Raw genomic sequence first — 11,917 nt, 5'->3', positions numbered from 1 at the left:
TAGTAGGGGCAGAAAGGGGGCGGTTCCACCCTGGCACAGATGACTTCACTGTTCCAACATGGCCCTACACAAACACAGAGAGAAAGAGAAGAGGGAGAGAGGTGTGTGTGTTTCCTGAAGTGAGTCTTTCTCTCTGAGTGTGTTTATGTCTTATGTTCAGTTCAGAACGCCTCAAAGCACAAAAAACTGAAAGATCCCAAAGGGAAAGTGTAGAATATCTCTCTCAGTGGTACTGTATTAGAACCATGTATTGTTCCACACGTTTCAGATGGAAAAACAACAGAAGAGTAGACAGAAAGCAGAGAGGGAGTTCTCTGTCGCATGTGGGATGACATGACAACTGTGACATACTGTAAGAGAGACAGGACACACACGCACGCACACACACACACACACACACACACACACACACACACACACACACACACACACACACACAGTCCGGTCGCCTGAGGGAAAGGAAGGGAGAGGTGACATCATGGAGGTTTCATATAACAATACAGTCATTGGGACACCAGAGTCATTAGGCGGTGTGTGTGTGTGTGTATGTGTGTGTGTGTGTGTATGTGTGTTGTGTGTGTACACTATGGAAACATGGCCTGATGAGAACGGAAGAGACCCTATCCTCTAACCTCGCCCTACACATACACACACAAAGAAACACGCACGCTGATTCACGGCACAAACAATGTAACACACACACACACTGATTCACAGCACAAACAATGTAACACACACACACACTGATTCACAGCACAAACAATGTAACACACACACACACACACACTGATTCACGGCACAAACAATATAACACACACACACACACACACACACACACACACACACACACACACACCTGATTCACGGCACAATGTAACACACACACACACACACACACACTGATTCACGGCACAAGCAATATAACACACACACACACACACACACACACACACACACTGATTCACTGTAACGATCGTCGTCGGGTGATGAGGAAGCGGACCAAAGCGCAGCTGGGAGCGAACACATGTTTATTCTTTACACTGAAATAAACACGTACACAAAACCAAGACAAGGCCGATACGTTAACTTGCTCAAAACACAAAGAGGCAACACCCCACAAACAGCGTGGGGGTGTCACAAAAAGAGCCGTGTTGAATAGACCAAACTGCAGCGGGAATATGGATGCTCATGTTTTAATTCAAAAAAGGAGTAACGCATCCACTGGAAAACAATATACACGACAGGAACAGTTTTGCAGGCACACAACACGCAGTGCAAAAACAACTACCCACGAAAACCAAACAAACACACACCTACTTATGGGACTCCCAATCAGAGGCAACTAGAAACACCTGCCTCCAATTGAGAGTCCAGCACCCAAAACTACACATAGAAAAACAAACCTAGAACATATACCAAACTAATACACCCCACTACACCACACACAAAACCCCATAATACAAAACAAATATACCTCTGCCACGTCCTGACCAAATATAATAGAAATAATACCTAAATATTGGTCAGGACGTGACAGGGGGAAAGAGGAACTTAAATGTGATCCCAATCAGAGACAACTAGCGACAGCTGTCTCTGATTGGGAATCGACAGAACCCAACATAGAAATAAACCCCATAGAGCTAACACAAGGCTATAACGCAAACATAGAAAATAAACCCAGGAAAAATACCCAACATGACACACCCTGACCCAAAATACCCGAGTTCACCTGGTCAGGGCGTGACAGTACCCCCCCCCCAACGGTGCGTACTCCTGGCGCACAAAACTTAAGTCTATCAGGGGGGGGGACCCGGGTGGGCGCCTCACCCTCGGTGGAGGCTCTGGCCCCGGGCGTGTTCTTTCCCCCGCCTCCACCTTAGCCCTACCCCTCTGGCCCGGACTGGACCACTGTGGAGCGGCATGCTCAGGCTCCGGAGCGGAGCCGTCGACCGGAACAGGATTGGGCACCGGTGGACCGGACACGGGTCGTGCCGGACTGGGAACACGCACCACTGGCTTGGTGCGGGCAGCAGGAACGGGCCGGGCCGAACTGGGGACACGCACCACTGACTTGGTGCGGGGAACAGGAACGGGCCGGACAGGACTGTGGACACGCACCGTGGGCTTGGTGCGGGGAGCAGGGACGGGCCGGGCCGGACTGGGAACACGCACCACTGGCTTGGTGCGGGGATCAGGGACGGGCCGGGCCGGACTGGGGACACGCACCACTAACCTGGTGCGGGGAGCAGGGACGGGCCGGGCCGGACTGGGAACACGCACCACTGGCTTGGTGCGGGGAGCAGGAACGGGCCGGGCCGGACTGGGGACACGCACCACTGACTTGGTGCGGGGAGCAGGGACGGGCCGGACAGGACTGGGGACACGCACCACTGACCTGGTGCGGGGAGCAGGGATGGGCCGGGCCGGACTGGGAACACGCACCACTAACTTGGTGCGGGGAGCAGGGACGGGCCGGGCCGGACTGGGGACACGCACCACTGACTTGGTGCGGGGAGCAGGGACGGGCCGGGCCGGACTGGGAACACGCACCACTGGCTTGGTGCGGGGAGCAGGGACGGGCCGGGCCGGACTGGGGACACGCACCACTGACTTGGTGCGGGGAGCAGGGCCGGGCCGGACTGGGAACACGCACCACTGGCTTGGTGCGGGGAGCAGGGACGGGCCGGGCCGGACTGGGGACACGTACCACTGACTTGGTGCGGGGAGCAGGGACGGGCCGGACAGGACTGGGGACACGCACCACTGACTTGGTGCGGGGAGCAGGGACGGGCCGGACAGGACTGTGGACACGCACCGTGGGCTTGGTGCGGGGAACAGGAACGGGCCAGACAGGACTGTGAACACGCACTGGTGAACTGAAGCGTGGAGCCGGTTTAGCCACTCGTCCTGGCTGGATGCCCATCCTAGCACGGCATGTGCTGGGCATGTCCACCGGACGCACCGGGCTGTGCGGGCGCACTGGTGACACAGCGCGCAACTCCGCATCCCATGGCTCCTCCTCCAGATCTTCCCTCAGCAGGTCCTCAATCAACCGCCTCATCTCCGTCTCCTCCTCCGCCTTCATCCCCCACGAGAGCAGTGGTCTGGGCTCTTCCTCTGCCCTTCCGGACCACCCCATTAGCCCCCCCCAAAAAAATTATTGGGGGTGTCTTCCGGGCCTCCTCGACCGCCGCCTGCGACTCCGTCCACCGGCTGGCATTACCTCCTCGACCTGGGAATCCTTCCGCCAGGGTCCTTTCCCCGACATGATCTCCTCCCAGGTCCAGAACTCCTTCCCCTCGCGAGCCCATCTCTCGCGCTCCTTATCCTCCCGCTGCTTGGTCCTGGTTTGGTGGGGTGTTCTGTAACACACACACACTGATTCACAGCACAAACAATATAACACACACACACACACACACACACACACACACACACACACTGATTCACGGCACAAACAATGTAACACACACACACACACACTGATTCACGGCACAAACAATATAACACACACACACACACACACTGATTCACGGCACAAACAATGTAACACACACACTGATTCATGGCACAAGCAATATAATACACACACACACACACACACACACACACACACACACACACACACACACACACACACACACACACACACACACACACACTGATTCACGGCACAAACAATGTAACACACACACACACACACTGATTCAAGGCACAAACAATGTAACACACACACACTGATTCACGGCACAAACAATGGAGGAGGGGAGGAAGAGAGGAGGGAAGCAGGGAATGGAGGAGGAAGAGAGGAGGGAAGGAGGGGAGGAGGGAAGCAGGGAATGGAGGAGGAAGAGAGGAGGGAAGGAGGGGAGGAGGGAAGCAGGGAAGGAGGGGAGGAAGAGAGGAGAGAAGGAGGGGAGGAAGATAAAGTTCAGATCAACAAGAACATCTGTGCTGAGCCTCGAGGCTGCTGGGAGAAGAGGACAACATTATAACTGGCATGGAGGAGAAGGAGAGGGGAGGGGGGAGGAGGAGAGGGGAGGGAGGAGAGGAGAGGACAACATTATAACTGACATGGAGGAGAAGGAGAGGGGAGGGGGGAGGAGGAGAGGGGAGGGAGGAGAGGACAACATTATAACTGACATGGAGGAGAGGGGAGGGGAGGGAGGAGAGGAGAGGACAACATTATAACTGACATGGAGGAGAAGGAGAGGGGAGGGGGAGAGGAGAGGACAACATTATAACACATGGAGGAGAGGAGAGGGGAGGGAGGAGAGGAGAGGACAACATTATAACTGACATGGAGGAGAAGGAGAGGGGAGGGGGGAGAGGAGAGGACAACATTATAACACATGGAGGAGAGGAGAGGGGAGGGAGGAGAGGAGAGGACAACATTATAACTGACATGGAGGAGAAGGAGAGGGGAGGGGGGAGAGGAGAGGACAACATTATAACTGACATGGAGGAGAAGGAGAGGGGAGGGAGGAGAGGAGAGGACAACATTATAACTGACATGGAGGAGAAGGAGAGGGGAGGGGGGAGAGGAGAGGACAACATTATAACTGACATGGAGGAGAAGGAGAGGGGAGGGGGAGAGGAGAGGACAACATTATAACTGACATGGAGGAGAAGGAGAGGGGAGGGGGGAGAGGAGAGGACAACATTATAACTGACATGGAGGAGAGGAGAGGGGAGGGGGGAGAGGAGAGGACAACATTATAACTGACATGGAGGAGAAGGAGAGGGGAGGGGGGAGAGGAGAGGACAACATTATAACTGACATGGAGGAGAAGGAGAGGGGAGGGGGGAGAGGAGAGGACAACATTTTAACATTATAACTGACATGGAGGAGAAGGAGAGGGGAGGGGGGAGAGGAGAGGACAACATTATAACTGACATGGAGGAGAGGGGAGGGAGGAGAGGAGAGGTGAAGGAAGGAGGGCAGTAAGAAGGGTGTAGGATCTATGGAATGATGTATGGAAAGGAATGGTAGGAATAACAAGGTGAGGGGTGAGGATGGGTGAGGTGGAGGGAGCAGAGGAGAGCGGATGGGTGGGTGGATTACAGAAAACAGGCTGCGGAGTGAACTAGGAAGTTGCTTGCTCCAATGTCAGGAACACAGATGTGTGTGTGTGTGTGTGTGTGTGTGTGTGTGTGTGTGTGTGTGTGTGTGTGTGTGTGTGTGTGTGTGTGTGTGTGTGTGTGTGTGTGTGTGTGTGTGTGTGTGTGTGTGTGTGTGTGTGTGTGTGTGTGTGTGTCTCAGGAATGCCAGGAATTCCCAACAGGACCCTCCTAGGACTATCACTGCAGTTCCCACCCTCAACTGTAATAGTATTTTACACACACACACACACACACACACACACACACACACACACACACACACACACACACACACACACACACAAGCAAACATGAACACACAGAAGAACATGCAAACACACACTTTGAAGCCTAAGTGTTGTTGTTCAATAGTTTACTCCAATTAGGGGAAGGGTGGTAGGGTTAGTGGAAAAGATTAAAGGAAACTATATATATATATATATATATATATATATATATATATATATATATATATATATATATATATATAAAATGCATATATTTTATATCTGTGTATGTATATGTATGTATATATATATATTTACAAACAAATATATTGGGGATTGTTGGTGTGGGGGTGCTGTGATGGTGACACTGTCTGTGATTTATTTAGAATTCAAGTCACACTTCACCAGCATGGCTACCACAGCATTCTGCAGCGATACGCCAGCCCATCTGCTTAGCGCTTAGTGGGTCTATCATTTGTTTTTGAACAGGACAATGACCCAACACACCTCCAGGCTGTGTAAGGGCTATTTGACCAAGAAGGAGAGTGATGGAGTGCTGCATCAGATGACCTGGCCTCCACAATCACCCAACCTCAATCAAATTGAGATGGTTCGGGATGAGTTGGACCACAGAGTGAAGGAAAAGCAGCCGCTCAAGTGCTCAGCATATGTGGGAACTCCTTCAAGACTGTTGGAAAAGCATTCCAGGTGAAGCTGGTTGAGAGAATGCCAAGAGTGGGCAAAGCTGTCATCAATGTAAAGGGTGTTTACTTTGAAGAATCTCAAATATAAAATATATTTTGATTTGTTTAACACTTTTTTGGTTACTACATGATTCCATATGTATTATTTTGATTTCTTCACTATTATTCTACAATGTAGAAAATAGTAAAAATAAAGAAAAACCCTGGAATGAGTAGGTGTGTCTAAACATTACATTACATTACATTTAAGTCATTTAGCAGACGCTCTTATCCAGAGCGACTTACAAATTGGTGTATTCACTTTATGATATCCAGTGGAACAACCACTTTACAATAGTGCATCTAAATCTTTTAAGGGGGGGGTAGAAGGATTACTTTATCCTATCCTAGGTATTCCTTAAAGAGGTGGGGTTTCAGGTGTCTCCGGAAGGTGGTGATTGACTCCACTGTCCTGGCGTCGTGAGGGAGCTTGTTCCACCATTGGGGTGCCAGAGCAGCGAACAGTTTTGACTGGGCTGAGCGGGAACTGTGCTTCCTCAGCGGTAGGGAGGCGAGCAGGCCAGAGGAGGATGAACGCAGTGCCCTTGTTTGGGTGTAGGGCCTGATCAGAGCCTGAAGGTACGGAGGTGCCGTTCCCCTCACAGCTCCGTAGGCAAGCACCATGGTCTTGTAGCGGATGCGAGCTTCAACTGGAAGCCAGTGGAGAGAGCGGAGGAGCGGGGTGACGTGAGAGAACTTGGGAAGGTTGAACACCAGACGGGCTGCGGCGTTCTGGATGAGTTGTAGGGGTTTAATGGCACAGGCAGGGAGCCCAGCCAACAGCGAGTTGCAGTAATCCAGACGGGAGATGACAAGTGCCTGGATTAGGACCTGCGCCGCTTCCTGTGTGAGGCAGGGTCGTACTCTGCGAATGTTGTAGAGCATGAACCTACAGGATCGGGTCACCGCCTTGATGTTAGTGGAGAACGACAGGGTGTTGTCCAGGGTCACGCCAAGGTTCTTAGCACTCTGGGAGGAGGACACAATGGAGTTGTCAACCGTGATGGCGAGATCATGGAACGGGCAGTCCTTCCCCGGGAGGAAGAGCACCTCCGTCTTGCCGAGGTTCAGCTTGAGCTGGTGATCCGTCATCCACACTGATATGTCTGCCAGACCTGCAGAGATGCGATTCGCCACCTGGTTATCAGAAGGGTGAAAGGTTTGACTGGTAATGTATATATATATAGGAAATTTAGCAGGCTAACTCCTTGATCCTGCTTTGTTTCATACATGCATTTCGCTACACCCACAACAACATCTGCTAAACACTTGTATGTGACCAATAAAATTGTATAATCTGAAGAAACAGACCCATTGGTTTAGACCAGAGGAAAATACTACCATCTAGTGGTCAGATTGAGGCAGTGCATCTCAGACACCACACCACACCAACACCTGACACATTAACACACACACACACACACACACACACACACACACACACACACACACACACACACACACACACACACACACACACACACACACACACACACACACACACACACACACACACACACACACACACACACACACACACACACACACACAACCTCTCCCTCAAATTCCTGAAGTGGACGAAAGAGCAGTGGAGTCAGACAGTCTGCTGTTGAGTGCACATACACACATACACACATACATACACCGGACACACACCTCTGATGTTGTGTGACAGCTCTCTGGTGTTCTAGCAGCATCTGTGCTGACGGCTGGCGTGGCAGCATTGATTTCTGGGTAATGGCTGAGGAGCACTCTAGACATCGACCGCTCCGCTCCTCAAAACTGCCAGACAGTGGACACACAACACCTCTCTCCATCTGCCCCTTATACACACACACACACACACACACACACACACACACACACACACACACACACACACACACACACACACACACACACACACACACACACACACACACACACACACACACACACAAACACACACCACAAACACACGCACACACACAAACCACAAACCACACCCACACACACACACACACACGAACCACACACACATACCACACACACATAAAACACACACACACGAACGGTGGTATAAATGATTTATTCACACGATTGAAAAAGGGTAACATCATCATCATCATCATCATCATCGTTCCACGTTGAAGTCCATCCGAGCCTATAGATATTACATTACAATACTAACAGTCAAATAGTCCCATGGTGTTTCCTCCTCACAGTTTGTCTTCAGTGAGTCCTCAGATCATTATCAATCCTAAACCTCTCCAGCTTTCATAGTCAAATAGTGTCCTGCGTCTGCAAAGAGGTCTGGACCATTTTGGCACGTTGAGACACTTAGTAGGTTTGGAAGAGTATGGGTCGGATTAGATGAGTGAACAGAGGGGGTTTGTGGGTAGTGGTAAGTGTGTGGCAAGCAGAGTGTGCTGTCTGTGTCATATGTGTTAGATGAGGCTTGTAGCAGTGCGGCGCGTGCTGTCTGTGTTGTCTGTGTGCATGTACAGTTGATGTCGGAAGTTGACATACACCTTAGCCAACGACATTTAAACTATGTTTTTCACAATTCCTGCCATTTTATCCTAGTAAAAATTCCCTGTCTTAGGTCAGTTAGGATCACCACTTTATTTTAAGAATGTGAAATGGCAGAATAATAGTAGAGAGAATTATTTATTTCAGTTTTTATTTCTTTCATCACATTCCCAGTGGGTCAGATGTTTACATACACTCAATTAGTATTTGGTAGCATTACCTTTAAATTGTTTAACTTGGGTCAAACGTTTTGGGTAGCCTTCCACAACCTTCCCACAATAAGTTGGGTGAATTTTGTGGAGTGGTTGAAAAATGAGTTTTAATGACTCCAACCTGAGTGTATGTAAACTTCTGACTTCAACTGTATGTGTTTGTGTGTGTGTGTGTGTGTGTGTGTGTATACAGTATGTGTATACAGTTGAAGTGGGAAGTTTACATACTTAGGTTGGAGTCATTAAAACTCGTTTTTCAACCACTCCACAAATTTCTTGTTAACAAACTATAGTTTTGGCAAGTCGGTTAGGACATCTACTTTGTGCATGACAAGTAATTTTTCCAACAATTGTTTACAGAAAGATTATTTCACTTATAATTCACTGTATCACAATTCCAGTGGGTCAGAAGTTTACATACACCAAGTTGACTGTGCCTTTAAACAGTTTTGAAAATTCCAGAAAATGATGTCATACAAAAGTATCTATATCCACAGTAAAACGAGTCCTATATCGACATAACCTGAAAGGCCGCTCAGCAAGGAAGAAGCCATTGCTCCAAAACCACCATAAAAAAGCCAGACTACGGTTTGCAACTGCACATGGGGACAAAGATCGGACTTTTTGGAGAAATGTCCTCTGGTCTGATGAAACAAAAATAGAACTGTTTGGCCATAATGACCATTGTTATGTTTGGAGGAAAAAGGGGGAGGCTTGCAAGCTGAAGAACACCATCCCAACCATGAAGCACGGGGGTGGCAGCATCATGTTGTGGGAGTGCTTTGCTGCAAGAGGGACTGGTGCACTTCACAAAATTGATGGCATCATGAGGCAGGAAAATGATGTGGATAAATTGAAGCAACATCTCAAGACATCAGTCAGGAAGTTAAAGCTTGGTCGCAAATGGGTCTTTCAAAGGGACAATGACCCCAAGCATACTTCCAAAGTTGTGTCAAAATGGCTTAAGGACAACAAAGTCAAGGTATTGGAGTGGCCATCACAAAGCCCTGACCTCAATCCCATAGAATTTCTTTGGGCAGAACTGAAAAAATGTGTGCGAGCAAGGAGGCTTACAAACCTGACTCAGTTACCCCAGCTCTGTCAGGAGGAATGGGCCACAATTCACCCAACTTATTGTGGGAAGCTTGTGGAAGGCTACCCGAAACGTTTGACCCAAGTTAAACAATTGAAAGGCAATGCTACCAAATACTATTTGAGTGTATGTAAACTTCTGACCCATTGGGGATGTGATGAAAGAAATAAAAGCTGAAATAAATAATTCTCTACTATTATTCTGACATTTCACACTCTTAAAATAAAGTGGTGATCCTAACTGACCTAAGACAGGGAACTTTTACTAGGATTAAATGTCAGGAATTGTGGAAAACTGAGTTTAAATGTATTTGGCAAAGGTTTATGTAAACTTCCCACTTCAACTGTATATGTGGTGTGTCAGATGGGAAGAGTAGCAGTGCGGAGCGTGCTGTCTGTATCGTACAGAGCCCCACTCTGCTTCTGGACAGACTTCCTCTTCTTCCCAGGGCACTTCCTGTCAGAGAAATAACAACAGTCAAAACAACAGCAACAGTCAAAACAACAATAACAACAACATTCAAAACAACAACACCAACAACAGTCAACAACAACAACAGTCAAAACAACAACACCAACAACAGACAAAACAACAACACCAACAACAGACAAAACAACAACACCAACAACAGACAAAATAACAACACCAACAACAGACAAAACAACAACACCAACAACAGACAAAACAACAACACCAACAACAGACAAAACAACAACACCAACAACAGACAAAACAACAACAACAACAACAGACAAAACAACAACAACAACAACAGACAAAACAACAACACCAACAACAGACAAAACAACAACACCAACAACAGACAAAACAACAACAACAACAACAACAGACAAAACAACAACACCAACAACAGACAAAACAACAACACCAACAACAGACAAAACAACAACACCAACAACAGACAAAACAACAACACCAACAACAGACAAAACAACAACACCAACAACAGACAAAACAACAACACCAACAACAGACAAAACAACAACAACAACAACAGACAAAACAACAACACCAACAACAGACAAAACAACAACACCAACAACAGACAAAACAACAACAACAACAACAGACAAAACAACAACAACTCAAACAACAGTCAAAACAACAACACCAACAACAGACAAAACAACAACACCAACAACAGACAAAACAACAACACCAACAACAGACAAAACAACAACACCAACAACAGACAAAACAACAACAACTCAAACAACAGTCAAAACAACAACAACAACAACGGACAAAACAACAACAACACAAACAACAGTCAAAACAACAACTCAAACAACAGTCAAACAATAACAAAAGTCAACACCAACAACAGCAACAACAACAACAGTCAAAACAACAACACCAACAACAGCAACATTAAAAACAGTCAAAACAACAACAACAACAGTCAAAACAACAACTCAAACAACAGTCAAACAATAACAAAAGTCAACACCAACAACAGCAACAACAACAACAGTCAAAACAACAACACCAACAACAGCAACATTAAAAACAGTCAAAACAACAACAACAACAGTCAAAACAACAACAAGAACAACAGTCAAAACAACAACAACAGTCAAAACAACAACAACAGTCAAAACAACAACAACAGTCAAAACAACAACAAGAGGATGAGCAGAATCCAAACAAATTAGAGAGTTGTGTCACGAAGCCGGATGGTCAACTTTGATGAGCAATCTAAACAGTGTGTGTGTGTGTGTGTGTGTGTGTGTGTGTGTGTGTGTGTGTGTGTGTGTGTGTGTGTGTGTGTGTGTGTGTGTGTGTGTGTGTGTTTAGTGACCTTGTGACACACAGCACCACCAGGGTGATAATGGTGATCTGCAGCGCTCCGATGACGGAGGCGATGAGAACATAGCGGATCTTTCCAGAACCAGGAACCACAAACAGAACGTTGTAGTCCTTCTGCTCACACTGGGGCCCGCTGAACCCTGCATGGCAGCTACAGGAGGGCGGGCCCAGGTTATCAGGGTATTGACAGTCTCCATG

At 48.0% G+C, this 11,917-nt stretch overlaps 1 protein-coding gene across 1 annotated transcript in view; it reads right to left on the bottom strand.

Annotated features, from left to right (window-relative positions):
* Positions 1-10,169: 10,169 nt before the first annotated feature.
* The window catches only part of LOC106594560 (tomoregulin-2), an 8,882-nt gene continuing 7,134 nt past the window's right edge, over positions 10,170-11,917 (bottom strand). Inside the window, exons 7-8 of the mRNA XM_045698078.1 lie at positions 11,712-11,917; positions 10,170-10,345 (exon numbers count right to left, since the gene is read on the bottom strand). The exon at positions 11,712-11,917 is cut by the window's right edge and continues 59 nt beyond it. Coding sequence (XP_045554034.1) covers positions 10,249-10,345; positions 11,712-11,917 — 303 coding nt within the window. The 3' untranslated portion in view covers positions 10,170-10,248. The remainder of the gene's footprint in view (positions 10,346-11,711) is intronic.

Source organism: Salmo salar, chromosome ssa16 (assembly GCF_905237065.1).
Source record: "Salmo salar chromosome ssa16, Ssal_v3.1, whole genome shotgun sequence".
Classification (NCBI taxonomy): domain Eukaryota; kingdom Metazoa; phylum Chordata; class Actinopteri; order Salmoniformes; family Salmonidae; genus Salmo; species Salmo salar.
The sequence above is the reverse complement of the archived record's forward strand: the minus strand, read 5'-3'. Positions and strand labels throughout refer to the sequence as shown.